General features: G+C 46.8%; 2 protein-coding genes across 5 annotated transcripts in view; one reads left to right on the top strand and one right to left on the bottom strand.

Moving 5' to 3' along the window:
- pygb (phosphorylase, glycogen; brain) overlaps positions 1–6,961 on the bottom strand; it is a 17,402-nt gene extending 10,441 nt beyond the window's left edge. The window contains 14 exon segments of the mRNA XM_044213942.1: positions 770–871; positions 1,178–1,292; positions 1,457–1,620; positions 2,066–2,212; positions 2,505–2,597; positions 2,775–2,918; positions 3,198–3,280; positions 4,198–4,309; positions 4,802–4,933; positions 5,012–5,115; positions 5,455–5,484; positions 5,487–5,532; positions 5,728–5,829; positions 6,719–6,961. Of these exon segments, the coding sequence (XP_044069877.1) occupies positions 770–871; positions 1,178–1,292; positions 1,457–1,620; positions 2,066–2,212; positions 2,505–2,597; positions 2,775–2,918; positions 3,198–3,280; positions 4,198–4,309; positions 4,802–4,933; positions 5,012–5,115; positions 5,455–5,484; positions 5,487–5,532; positions 5,728–5,829; positions 6,719–6,961 (1,617 nt within the window).
- On the top strand, positions 5,856–9,744 carry LOC122884268 (barrier-to-autointegration factor-like protein). 4 transcript variants are annotated; one of them, XM_044213955.1, is made up of 4 exons: positions 7,632–7,761; positions 7,885–7,970; positions 8,545–8,671; positions 9,376–9,744. In XM_044213955.1, the coding sequence occupies exons 3-4, from the start codon at positions 8,546–8,548 to the stop codon at positions 9,520–9,522; spliced, it is 273 nt and encodes a 90-aa protein (XP_044069890.1). In that variant the 5' UTR covers positions 7,632–7,761; positions 7,885–7,970; position 8,545; the 3' UTR covers positions 9,523–9,744. The 4 variants fall into 4 exon arrangements, with proteins under 4 accessions (XP_044069889.1, XP_044069890.1, XP_044069892.1 ...); XM_044213956.1 differs by having other exon boundaries at positions 7,706–7,761; positions 7,889–7,970; XM_044213954.1 differs by lacking the exons at positions 7,632–7,761; positions 7,885–7,970 and adding an exon at positions 5,856–5,970.
- Positions 9,745–14,048: the final 4,304 nt, after the last annotated feature.

Genomic DNA, 14,048 nt, shown 5'->3' on the forward strand with positions numbered 1-14,048 from the left:
AGAGGGACTGAAGGACAGACAGAAGGACAGACAGACAGACGATCTGAGGGACAGACAGACTGACGATCTGAGGGACAGAGACTGACAGAAGGACAGACAGACAACAGACAGACTGAAAGACAGACAGAGAGACGACAGACGATCAGAGGGACTGAAGGACAGACAGAGACGACAGACTGAAAGACAGACGATCAGAGGGACAGACAGAGACAGACAGATGGTCAGAGGGACAGACAGACGACAGACGATCAGAGGGACTGAAGGACAGACAGAGACAGACAGACAGACAGACAGAGAGACGACAGACAGACAGATGGTCAGAGGGACAGACAGACAGACTGAAGGACAGACAGAGACAGACAGACAGACAGACAGGAGCAGAGAGACGACAGACAGACAGATGGTCAGAGGGACAGACAGACAGACTGAAGGACAGACAGACAGACAGACAGAGAGACGACAGACAGACAGATGGTCAGAGGGACAGACAGACAGACTGAAGGACAGACAGAGACAGACAGACAGACAGACAGAGAGACGACAGACAGACAGATGGTCAGAGGGACAGACAGACAGACTGAAGGACAGACAGAGACAGACAGACAGACAGACAGAGAGAGACGACAGACAGACAGATGGTCAGAGGGACAGACAGACAGACTGAAGGACAGACAGACGACAGACAGACAGACAGACAGATGGTCAGAGGGACAGACAGACAGACTGAAGGACAGACAGACGACAGACAGACAGACAGACGTGTCTGTACCTGTTTGACTTTGGCCACGTCTCTGATGAAAGTTTCATCGTCGACAAACTGGAGGATTTTCTTCAGCTGGTGCAGATCAGTGAGGAAGTCTTCTCCGATCCTCTGCAGGAACAACAGCTGATTAACACCAACACAGCTGGAACGATTCATCGATTAATCAATTAGTCGATTATTATTGACAAATTTCAGAACTATCCTGATTGTCACTTCATCGTTTCACGTTTCTTCTCTCGCTAAACTGTCAAACATGAACTAGTTCCAGTTTAGGGAGATTGTGGCGGTATTTTTCAATATCAACTGAAATTCTATCATCCAGATAATGATTAGATCGCAGATGAATCGATGTGTTAAATCACGGATCAAATCAAAGTAAGCGAGAACAGGTGTGTCCCAGGTGTGTGTGTGTACCTCAGCGATGATGTCAGCCAGGCCGGGGTTACACAGCAGCAGCCAGCGGCGAGGAGTGATGCCGTTAGTTTTATTCTGAAACTTCTCTGGATCCACTTCATGGAAGTCTTTAAACCTGCGGCGGAAACAGTCCTCAGGTCAGATCACTGGACTCTGAGTCCAGATTCAGCTGGACTCAAACATTAAGAGAATCTAGACTTCCTGTGTGCAATTAAAGGCGGATCCTCAGTGTGTGACGTGTGTCGGCCTGTGCTCTGATTGGCTGTTTCCTGGACTCACACGGCGTTCTTGACGATGTCCGAGTGAATCTGAGCGACTCCGTTGACGGCGTGAGATCCGACCACGCACAGGTGAGCCATGTTGATCCTCTTCGGCTCGCCCTCCTCGATCAGAGACATCCGACGCAGACGATCCGTGTCGCCGGGGAACATGGCCGCCATCCTCTGGCAGAGACAATAAAACACTTGTTTATTTCTACGCAGACGCCGAGGTCGACCCCGACTCACTCAGAAGTTCTTAGCAGAAGCCGCTTGAGTCAGTGTCTCGTGTTTATTTGTGCCGCAGTCGAGTAGAAACAGTATCTTGCTTTAAGGTTTGTGTATTTACGAAGCAGAGTCCAGTAGAGTCCAGCAGAGTCCAGTAGAGTCCAGCAGAGTCCAGCAGAGTCTTGTATGAGGTGTCTGTATTGTTGTTGTAGCGCTCAGTAAAACTCAGTAGTCTCACATCCAGGTGTGTGAATGAGTCAGGCGAGTCCTTTGCTGTGGTGGTTGTGCGTTTGCTGCGTCGAGGTCAGTAGAGTTTGTGTATTCTACGTTTTTCAGTAGAGTGAAACAGTAGAGTCTTGTGTTCAGGTGTGTGTTTTGGCAGCAGAGTCCAGCAGAGTCTTACCTCCAGGTGTCTCTGGTTGATGTCGTAGATGATCAGCAGGTGTCGAGGCAGCAGATGTTCGAACAGGGACACCGGCCAGCGCTCCAACGCCTCGGGCAGCACCGTGTGGTTGGTGTACGCACAGGTACGACAGGTGATGTCCCACGCCTGGACACACACACACACAGTCAACTTTTAAACCGACACGAACAAGAAGTCTTTAAAGGCCGCGCGATCTGTCAAACTCCGTCAGCTTTAATCTGATAAACTGAACAGAAAGTAGATCTGAGTAGAACTCTGTTAACTCGAATGCCGTCCAGATGTCTCTATTTGTTAGTAGAAGAAGAAAGGCGTCTGTTTGTGCTGCAGAGTCGAGTAGAAACAGTAGAATCTCGCTTTAAGGTATTTATAAAGTAGAGCTCAGTAGCTGGTCACAGCTAGAGACGAGTCCGCGTCAGACCTTGTCCCAGTCCAGCTTCTCGATGTCCACCAGGATCCTCATCAGTTCAGGGATGGCCAGAGCCGGGTGGGTGTCGTTCAGCTGGATCGCCACCTGACAGGAAGCACAGGAGTCACCACCACAGAAGAAGAAACTGCCTTCAAAGGCTGAATATCAGCCTGTGAACATTTCTATAATCAGTGAGGTGACTCAGAGCCCGACTGAACCCTGATGCAGGACAGTCTGCGCAGAGACACGCTGCAGGACTCGGTCCGTCGCTGGTTTTCTCACCTTATCAGGAAAAGTGTCGAAGGACGTCCTGACCGGGTCTCTGCAGCCGAACTTGGAGGATTTGAACCTGCGGATGATGTCCTGCAGCGTCGCCGCGACCACGAAGTACTCCTGCTTCAGACGCAGCTCCTTCCCCTCAAAAAACTACACACAAGCAGTTTTACTACATTTTACAGATTCTTTATCATCAACTGCGACTCATTATTTTAAAGTTCCTAAACTTTGAAAAGCTGCTGTTTAGTGGTGAAAGTAATTTTCTCTGAAGAGTAAAGTCAGACGTTTCTTCTTGAAAATCTGGATTCAAAGGTTTCCTGCAGATCTGCCGTAAAAGTCCTGCATTCGAAACTTTACTTAAGTAAAAGTATAAAAGTATGAGCAGTGAAATCCTCAAGTGAAGTACAAGTACCTGAAAGCTGTACTCACGTTGTCGTTGGGGTAGAGGACTCGGGAGATGTTTTCCGCCAGGTTTCTGTCCAGAACAGCTTCAATATAATCTCCAACATTAACTGTGAGGCAGAGACTCAGAGTCACGACCTGCAGGATCTGGTTCACGGGCTCACCAGCTTCATGACGCTGGTTATCAACTGGATCTGTTAACTCCGTTACTGATCAGTTCATTTCAGCCAAACACAGGCATGAAGTACTACAAGAATATTCAGGAAGCTCAAATATATCAAATATAATCACACAAACAAACACACGAGGAATAATCTCCAATTATTAACAGCGAGGCGATAAATAAGTGTGGGAATTATTATATATGATTATATACATTATATATACTTCTTAAATATTGTTTAAAAGAACAGCAGTCTGGTGCGAGACAAGAACATTATGGCAGGTAAAACAATAAAAACATCTCTGTTGCTTTTAACAACTCATCACTTTATTATAAAGTCAGGACTTTTTACCGTGGTGATCTGCCCCAGTTACCGTGGTGATCTGCCCCAGTTACCGTGGTGATATGCCCCAGTTACCGTGGTGATCTGCCCCAGTTACCGTGGTGATCTACCCCAGTTACCGTGGTGATATGCCTCAGTTACCGTGATGATATGCCTCAGTTACCGTGGTGATCTGCCCCAGTTACCGTGGTGATCTGCCCCAGTTACCGTAGTGATCTGCCCCAGTTACCGTGGTGATCTGCCCCAGTTACCGTGGTGATCTACCCCAGTTACCGTGGTCATCTGCCCCAGTTACCGTGGTGATCTGCCCCAGTTACCGTAGTGATCTGCCCCAGTTACCGTGGTGATATGCCCCAGTTACCGTGGTGATCTGCCCCAGTTACCGTGGTGATATGCCCCAGTTACCGTGGTCATACTGTTTGTTGTTGTAGTTTCTCACAGCCGCCACTAGGAGTCTCTGCACAGCTGTGACTCACTGATCTGTGCTGTTATTTATTATCATGAAGAAGAATCAGACGCACAGTTCTGCAGTTTGAAGTCGTTCGGAGCTTTAGCCGACCACAGTCTCATCGTGTTCACCGTGTTGTTATGGTAACCAGGAACCGGAGTGTCATAGGGCATCGCCAACACCACCTGCACAGGTACACACACACACACACACAGTGGTACAAGTATTCAGAACCGGTTGGAGGTCCAAGTGTTTCACAGCTGGAGGATGATCAGCAGAAATATTGATTTATCCCGACCAGCAGTCCTTATCAATGGCTTATAATCGACCTATAAAGCATCAATAAACACTTTGATGACTTTACTGAAGACATTGTGTCATTCTAAACATTTAGAAAGTTTAAGTAGCAGTTAAAGTTTGTATCTGAACTATTTTATGAACCAAAAGCTGCAACTAACAATCCATCAGTTAAACGGCTGATTACTTTCTCAGTTCACCGATTAATCGTTAAGTCTACAACAACGTCACAAAATCAGAAACGTCACAAGGCAAATCCTCAAACTGGAGGAACTGGAAGCATCAGACGCCAAATCAGTTTGTGTCGATCGATAAGCAGTTTAAGAAGATGATCATATTTCTGATTGATCGATCAGCTGACGCATGCGTCGGCCTCTGACCTGCGTGTGGACCCACTTCCCTCCGCCCTCGGTGTTCTCCACTCGGCCGTAGAAGTGAACCGGCAGCAAGTACTCCGGTCTGGCCTTCTCCCAGGGGTTCCCGTACCTCAGCCAATCATCTGCCTCCTCCACCTGAGGGGGGCGGAGCAACAAGTCAACCAATTACACACACCCCCTGCACACCTCGTGCGCGCGTGTGCGTGCTTGTACCTGCCATCCGTCGCGGATCTTCTGGTTGAAGATGCCGAACTCGTACCGGATCCCGTAACCGTACGCCGCGAGGCCGAGCGTCGCCATGGAGTCCAGGAAACACGCTGAAAGCGAGGAGATCTGGTTCAGCACACAGTCCTCCTCTCACCTGCAGAGCTGTCTGCGTCCCTGCATCTGCAAAACTCAACAACCCCGACCCGGTTCCTGGAGGTCTTCCTCGGGTCTGCTGCGAGCAGCTTCACGTGGGAACTACTTTCTCTCCGCAGATGGTTCCCACGTGAAGCTGCGGACGCCTCCAGAGCTCCGCTCTGCAGGTGAGAAACAGCTACAGGTGAGAGGGGGCGCGCGCGTGTCTGTGATTTTGGGGCGACCTGTCCCTTTAAGGTCAGGACGTGTTAGTAATGGTCCTCACAAGTATAGAAGTACAAAATGAGAAAGTGGACCTGCCAGTCGTCCCAGTCCGCCGTTCCCAGACCAGCGTCCTCCTCCATCTCCTCCAGCTCCTCCATGTCCAACCCCAACTACACACACACACACACACACACACACACACACACACACACAGCTGTCATCAGTGTGTTTGGACGTGCGACTTCCTGTTTGTGGTGCAACAATGAGGAAGTTGAAACTGTCAGAGTTTAAAAGTTTCATGTTCAGTAAAACAGCTGACTCGACTTCTTTACGTCATATGACGCGCGCCCCAGGTGTGCCGTTACCTGGTAGACGGCCTCGTCGCAGGCGTTCCGCAGGCCCAGGTTGATCATGGTGTTCTGCAGCGTCCTGCCCATGTAGAACTCCAGGGACAGGTAGTAGACCCTCTGAGGACAGACAGCACAGCAGCGGCTTCATCTCGGCTACACCTCACCGTCCACAGCTTCACCTACGTCACTGACCAACACCTGACGGATGAAGGACTCTCAGTCGTACTTCTTCCACGACTTCTCGTGGAGGCCCCCCAGGTAAAATCTAGACTTTGTTAAGTAAACGCTACATGGGGGGGTCTCCTCTTCGCTCCTGCTGTGCTGTGTGAGGCTCAGGTATCAGGTGAGACACTGACACATCTGGAACACCTGCGTGTATCGAGCAGCTGTTTTCATGCATCATGTACTAAATAATAATAACAATCAAGACCAAATACATTCAACACTAATATTTTAAACTTGATTCGACGTATTAAACTGCCAGGTGACTGAATATAATCAGGCCCACCTCTGTCCTAATGAGAGAACTGGGCCAAGAGAAGGTCATGGAGAATGTCACGCCAAACTCCGATTAAAAATACGACGATTTACTGTTGGCTCAATGCATGCGACTGAAAAACACAACGTTTAATATCTTTTTCACATTGATGCGAGCTTCTGCTCATATCGGCGTATGAATAATACACCAAACATTACTACACTTTGCCGAAATCAGTTTAATACCTGGTCCGCGCTGCTATCTACTGCCCGCTGCAGGGTCTTCGGGCTGTAAGAAACACAGTTTTCAAACTTAATTTCTTATTAAATTCAGTAGCGTTCGGAGGTTAAATGTATGCCGAACTTGTGTCTGATACCTCATCATCCTAAACGGAAATGGCTTGTTTGTTTTCCGCCGCTGCTACTTATGCAGATAATGAGCGACATTTAAAAACGACACATCGTTCAGTGGAGTTCGGCGCATTTTCTCCCGGTGGGGGAACCTGCTGCGGGCTTGTGCCGCTCCTACCTTGGGGTCCTTCTCGTAGTAGTACTGCTGGGTGCGGATCCAGCGGCCCACCAGGTGGTCCCGGACGGTGTGGGCCAGGGCGAAGTAGTAGTCCCGGGGAGTCGCCACGTTCCGGTCCTTCACCAGAGTGAAGTGAAGGTGTCGGTTAAAACCCCGCTTGATCTCCACCACGTCCCCGAGCCCGGCGATGCCCCGGACGCTGATCTGCTTCCGCTTCTCCTGGTCGGTCAGCGGCGCCGCCATGTTTCCACACCAACAGCCGGGGAGAGGAGGGCAGAGCTCGGGCTGCTCGGCGCAGATGATCCGCACGGAGGGAAGCGCACCTGGCAGGTAGAGCTCACGCGCTGCCCCGCCCACTCTGAAAACTCGGACAGCTGGGACGTTTCTGATGGGGGCGGGGCCTAGAGAGGCAGAGGGCGGGGCCAGACGTCTCACTCCGCCAACATTTCAAGAACCGCCTCAAAGCTTCAGTTTGCACCACGTGAACCAAAAGAAAAGGTGATCAGTTCTATCAGAGTATATTGATTGATCGCTGTGTTGCTGACTGATATTGTATATTTTAGATTTTCATACAAAATAAAGTGTTAATGTTTTGACATGCAGAGGCACAAAGTGAAGTAAAAGAAATGTTGTTTTTTTTACCTGAAAAACTATTTTGATGTTTTCCAGCCCTGAGTAATGTCTGCAGGTACTGTCAGGTCTGCAAGAAGCCTGAGGAGCCAAACCCAGGGCAAACACTTCTCCGTTGTCTCACTTGTGTTCCGATAAAGAAGCAAATTCATCAAATTCGGGTTAAAAACAACATTTGGAAACAAAGAATCCGATCAGAGCGGATCGATCATCTGCAAACAACTGGGTGGATAAAACGTAGTGACTCATCTTCTGCACAAACCATCTTTGACTGCCTGCGTCCTGACGTCACCGCGCAGCGTCAGCCAACTCGGCTGGTATTTCCGGGTTTCAGAATAAAACGCCTCCAGTCAGAGAAGCGAGGGTTTGTGTTTCGGGCTCCTCGTGAGGTCTGATGCGTCTGCTGGGCTCAGGTGAGTCAAACCGCTTCAGGTGACTTTCACGTGTCGTTTAATGCGTTCTCTGCGCGGGAAAAACTGCGGTTTGGCTTCCGTTTGTCAGAGTTGTGTTGAAGTTTAAACTGTGTGTCTCTGTAGCGTGCGTCTGTCTGTCTGTCTGTCTGAACCCGCCCGAGCCTCCAGTACCTGAACCCGGTCCACCTCCAGCAGGTCCAGACCAGCAGGTAAAAGAGTCTTTGTGAGCCGGCTCTGGTTCCATCAGAGCAGCTGGTCTCTGAGAGACTAGCAGCTTCACTTTGGGGCTTTTATTTTGTAGTAAATGAACAATCAGCCTTAAACCACTCAGTAATCATTAGTCGATTAATCGAACTATTAGCTGGTGTTACTGGGTCACAGTGGAAACTCCGTACATTTACAGACCATGATGCATTGCTGCAATAAACCTTTTTCATTCCATGTTTTTAATTTCTCTTTTCAAGGTTTAATTGTGTCCATTTAAATAATGAAATGATTCTCTTACTGTCAGAGCTGAAACTATTGGTCGGTTTATTGATCAGCTGATCAACAGCAAAGTTTGAGTTGATTTTATCGTTTCGATCATTCTTTTAAGCAAAATGCCAAAAACTGAATGTTTCCTTTGATTCTCAAATGTAAATATTTATTTATATATGTGTGTGTGTGTGTAGATAGACATAAATCCAAACTAATTATAAACTGAGATTTACTTTAAAACGAGATGCAACGAGTTGGTGAAGTTACCCGCCTGTAACGCAGCCTGCGTTGACTCGTGTTTTGCAGGATGTCGACGACGTCTCAGAAGCACCGGGACTTCGTCGGCGAGCCGATGGGAGACAAACCCGTGACGGCTCTGTCGGGCATCGGGGAGATTCTGGGGAGGAAGCTGGAGCAGCAGGGCTTCGACAAGGTGCAGAAAACACACTTTAACACCTCAAACTGCTGCTTCTGCCATCCAGAGCGGCGTGTAGCGCCCCCTACAGGCTGCAGTGGCCACAGTCGCTATATGAACAAACTCATGACCATAAACCAGGACGTCGTCGCTGAAAATCTGCAGAGATTTGTGGACGTGTGCCTACTTTTAAAAGTCTCTGTGTTTGTTGAGAGGGCTGCAGACATAATGGCGGACCTCCACAGCTGACAGGAAGTCGCGTGATCTCAGCAGCGGTTGGTCCCCTTCGTGTCGTTTTTGCGTGAACATCTGCATCGCACGTGTGTGTGTAGGCGGCCGGGCCTCAGATTACTGTACAGAAACACGCGTCTAACTGAGCTAACTAGCTAACGGCAGCTACAGTTAGCAGCAGTTAGCGGTTACTTTAGCAACAAGTTAAGCCGTCTGTCCATCAGGAAACTCCGTAAATCGCCGAGCAGCTGGAGGACGTCGGCGGGAAAAACCAGAAAATATTTTCTCCATAAAATATGATTTCAGTTTCACCAAAATCAGCGAACAAAGCTATAAAGTTGTGTTTTGTACAGGAAGGCCCGCCACGCAAAAACCACCAACTTCCGCTGGAGACCACGTGATTTCCTGTTAACTGCACAGGTGCCTCTTGCACGTGCGCCTGCGGAGGTCCGCCATTTTGTCTGCAGCCAGGTACTCTTGTGTGTTTTCAGGCCTACGTGGTTCTGGGTCAGTTCCTGCTGCTGAAGAAAGACACGGAGATGTTCACCGAGTGGCTCAAAGACGCCAGCGGAGCGAACTCCCGTCAGGCCGGATCCTGCGCTCAGTGTCTGAAGGAGTGGTGTGACGCCTTCCTGTGAGACTCCGCCTCCTCGCCCGAGACCCCGCCGCTTCCTGTTCTTCCCCTGCTCGCTTACTTCCTGCGTCTGAAGCTACCATCAGAGCTAATAACCGTCTGTTTGGCCTAACGCCTCTCTGCTGCTGCTGTAAAATGTTTTCAGGTGAATTCATTAGCCTCCTTCCTGTTTTATAAGCTTGTTTCATTGGGGGAAGTTTACATGAATAAAAGCTTTGTGTCTGAACAGTTTGTTACGGCTGTGTTCTGCGATTTTAGCTTGTGACACAGTAAATAAATGTCTGCTTGTCACATTTTGTCAGATTAACCTGAAAGAAGTCGTATTTCATTCGGCATCCGGTATTTCACAAGAAAAAAAGCAGAAAACTGTAGAAAAGTAAGAAAAAGTCATTTTATTTAACAGCATCAGCACTTATATGTCTGCTAACATGCTAACTGTAGTCAGGGCAGTTCTGTTTCTACAGCCCAGAACCGGTTTAAGAGTTTTACGATCTGCCCAAAGTGCGACACCCTCGATTTCACGAAGCTACAAAGAGCAGCAGGACGTCGGACATTTTTAAGGACACCTGCTACAGGTGACGGTGTCACCGAGCTACGCAACAACTGCAGGAGTTCAGCTTCATGCAGGTGTGATTCAGCGCTCTGAGCGACACCTCAGATAAAACAATCGTCCCTGTGTTGACAGCTGGTCACACCTGGATGTAAATAAGGAGCTCTGTGTGTACTCGAGTACAAACATACCTGAAAGACGGTGTCGCCCTCATTCGTCCAGGAGTGTTGCATCGTAGAAAAGGTTTCAGTCGTAGTCGTCTGGACGCTGTTTTCAGAATCAAGACGTTTCGGCTCCCATCCGGAAGTCATTCTCAATTGTGAAAATGTTCTGAGAACTCAGAAATGTAAGCTACTCTGTGTTGCTTAAGCCCCGCCCTCAGGGAGGAGTCTACCTGAGTGTCTGCTGTTTACCTGCCTAGTTTCACCTGAAACTGACCTAATTGTTTCCATGATGGCCCAGTAATCAGAGCAATGTAGTTTATTCAATTCAGTGCAGTGAGGGAAAACTGCAAAGAACGGTACACAGGTGAGACCAAACAGCCACTTCACAAAAGACTTTATCAGCACAGACGACACGCTAACTCGGGATTACAGAGCGCCGTGCGTTTGCATCTGAAAGCTACAAACCGCACATTTGAAGACAGCGAGGTGAAGAGTCTCAGTAGAGAGAAGAGTTGGTTTGAAAGAGGAGTCAAAGAAGCCATTTTGTGAAAAAAGAAAACCCCTCTTTGAACAGAAATGGTGGTCTGAGATTCAATCTGCCCAAAGTTTACCACAGTGTATTAACACCGTGGTCAAGCCAATCACATGCTAATCAGGTACTTAACAGTGATGAGGGAGGTGCAGCCAGAAAACAATAGGCCTGATTACTGATTACTGGGCCATCTTGAAACTATTAGGTCAGTTTCAGGTGAAACTAGGCAGGTAAACAGCAGATACTCAGGTAGACTCCTTCCTGAGGGCGGGGCTTAAGCAACACAGAGTAGCTTAAATTTCTGAGTTCTCAGACCATTTTCACAATTGAGAATGACTTCCGGATGGGAGCCGAAACGTCTTGATTCTGAAAACAGCGTCCAGACGACTACGACTGAAACCTTTTCTACGATGCCTGAAAGATGCAAAACGAGGCGCCATGTTTTCTGTCTGAACACAAAACAAAACTGTACTAATGATGAACTAACAACATTAATGAAGGCTCAGGTGCATTTAGTTTCACCTCTTTGCTAAGAGTCAAAATGTTTGTTGTAAAAAAAAAAAAAAAAGTTCTATAGCTGAGCTTCAGGGTTCATTATTGATCTCTGAAATAACAGTTTGACAAAACATTATTTGCACAATTCTCATCTTTCTCTTGAGAATTTCTTATCAAACAGCAACTACACGACCTGAATCTGACTTTTTGACGAGTTTTACTACATAGAAATTTATTAAGGCATTAAAAAAAAGTATAATTTCTGTGAAAACAGCTTTTTAAATGTGCAGTAATGGCACTTACAGCTAGCCACAGCTAGCCTTAGCTAAAGCTAAAACCTAATATATTTGTGGAAAAACATCAGTTTTGATGAACTGAGATGGTCCTAAATGAAGTAAATGAAGCAGCAGTTAAATCCAATCACGACAGAGAATAAAAACCCAGCTAAACTACTGCTAAAGCTAACTAGCTTAGCATATCTCAGTAGCTGCCATCTCAGCTTCCGACACCTGTGGAATTCATGCTACCTTTAAATCACATATTTAAATGTCTATTTCAGTATAGATATTAAGAAGGACGGACAGACACAGCAAAACATTTAATTCCTATAAGATACATCGACTGTAAATAATCAAAATAAAGTTTTTTCTCGAACAAACAAGTTAAAATGGACAAGAAAGCTTTTATTAGCAGTTCATAGGTAAACATTACGTTATTACAACCTTTCTGTTTCACAGCCTCAAGACTTTAAACCCTTTTTTTTCTCAACTGCTTCTGTAGATATTATTATATTATTATTCACTGTGAGGATCTTTAGAGACGCAATGAATCGACTGCAGACTTTAAACCAACTTCAGAGTCTTTATTTTAGCTGTTTGACACCTGCAGGAGTTCAGAAACACATTCACGTCTGTTTATTGCAGATTTTGTACCCAACACACACACACAGTGTGACAGTCATTGACATAATGCCTTCCCCTCAACTTAACGTAACCGTAACCTGAACCCTAAAACCAAGTCTAAACCCTCGAAGAGCCGCCTGTCCCGCCCCCGTGTTACGAGTGTGCGTTCAGGTACGGGATAAAAGAACATGAAACGCACACACCAAGACATCCTTCGGAGCAGAAAACAATCGGACTCGCTGTCGACAGAAACAGGACGTATCAAGTTTAACATCATGAGGTCCGAGACGTGAACCGGGGTCACGGTTTCCTGGTTGAACTGGGACGGAGTGGCAGACCAGGTGTGGAGTGAAAACCCCGGGACGTGAGGTTTTACAGCACCTTTCCTCCGATTACCTGCGACAGGTTCACTGTTCCAGGAAACAGAGCGAGCTGCAGCACGAACGAACTACTCTCAGCGCGTCACGCTGAAATTAATCCGTTATGAACGTTCGTCTGCGTTTCTCCTTCAAGAGGATTTCGGAAACAAAAAATCTGAAAAAAACTTAATATTTTTGGCACAAACATCAGTTTCAAACATTCAAAATACAAATTATCAACAGATTCAATACAAAAATGTGCTGAAGTCGACCTTTAGAACCCGGATCCTTTAGAACAATCAACACGATGTAGAAGAAGTTAAATATATAAATGAGGATTTAAAGATTAAAGGAGGCGAAAACTTAAAACTCCTGAATGATTTCGTTGCTGCTGATGAATAAACCGGTTATTAACGTGCAGCTGGCAGCGTCTTACTGTGTCTGTTACTGTGTCTGTTACTGTGTGTGTGTCTGTTACTGTGTGTGTGTCTGTTACTGTGTCTGTTACTGTGTTACTGTGTGTGTGTGTGTCTGTTACTGTGTTACTGTGTGTGTGTGTGTGTTGTGTGTTACTGTGTTACTGTGTGTGTGTGTCTGTTACTGTGTGTGTGTCTGTTACTGTGTTACTGTGTGTGTGTGTCTGTTACTGTGTGTGTGTCTGTTACTGTGTCTGTTACTGTGTGTGTGTCTGTTACTGTGTTTGTTACTGTGTCTGTTACTGTGTTACTGTGTGTGTGTGTCTGTTACTGTGTGTGTGTGTGTCTGTTACTGTGTGTGTGTGTTACTCTGTTACTGTGTGTGTTACTGTGTCTGTTACTGTGTTACTGTGTGTGTGTGTCTGTTACTGTGTCTGTTACTGTGTGTGTGTCTGTGTGTGTGTTACTGTTAGTGTTACTGTGTCTGTTACTGTGTGTGTCTGTGTGTGTGTTACTGTTAGTGTTACTGTGTCTGTTAGTGTTACTGTGTCTGTTACTGTGTGTGTGTCTGTGTGTGTGTTACTGTTAGTGTTACTGTGTCTGTGTAGTGTTACTGTGTCTGTGTTACTGTGTGTGTTACTGTGTCTGTGTTTGTTACTGTGTCTGTGTTACTGTGTGTGTTACTGTGTTACTGTGTGTTACTGTGTATGTTACTGTGTCTGTGTTACTGTGTGTGTTACTGTGTTACTGTGTGTTACTGTGTTTGTTACTGTGTCTGTGTGTGTGTGTGTTACTGTGTGTGTGTGTGTTACTGTGTGTGTGTCTGTTACTGTGTGTGTGTGTGTGTTACTGTGTGTGTGTGTGTTACTGTGTCTGTTACTGTGTGTGTGTGTGTGTTACTGTGTGTGTGTGTTACTGTGTCTGTGTGTTACTGTGTTTGTTACTGTGTCTGTCTGTTACTGTGTTTGTTACTGTGTCTGTGTGTGTCTGTTACTGTGTTTGTTACTGTGTCTGTGTGTGTCTGTTACTGTGTTTGTGTGTGTGTTACTGTGTCTGTGTGTGTCTGTTACTGTGTTTGTTACTGTGTCTGTGTGTGTCTGTTACTGTGTGTG

This window comes from Siniperca chuatsi, linkage group LG11 (genome assembly GCF_020085105.1).
Source record: "Siniperca chuatsi isolate FFG_IHB_CAS linkage group LG11, ASM2008510v1, whole genome shotgun sequence".
In the NCBI taxonomy this organism is placed as follows: Eukaryota; Metazoa; Chordata; class Actinopteri; order Centrarchiformes; family Sinipercidae; genus Siniperca; species Siniperca chuatsi.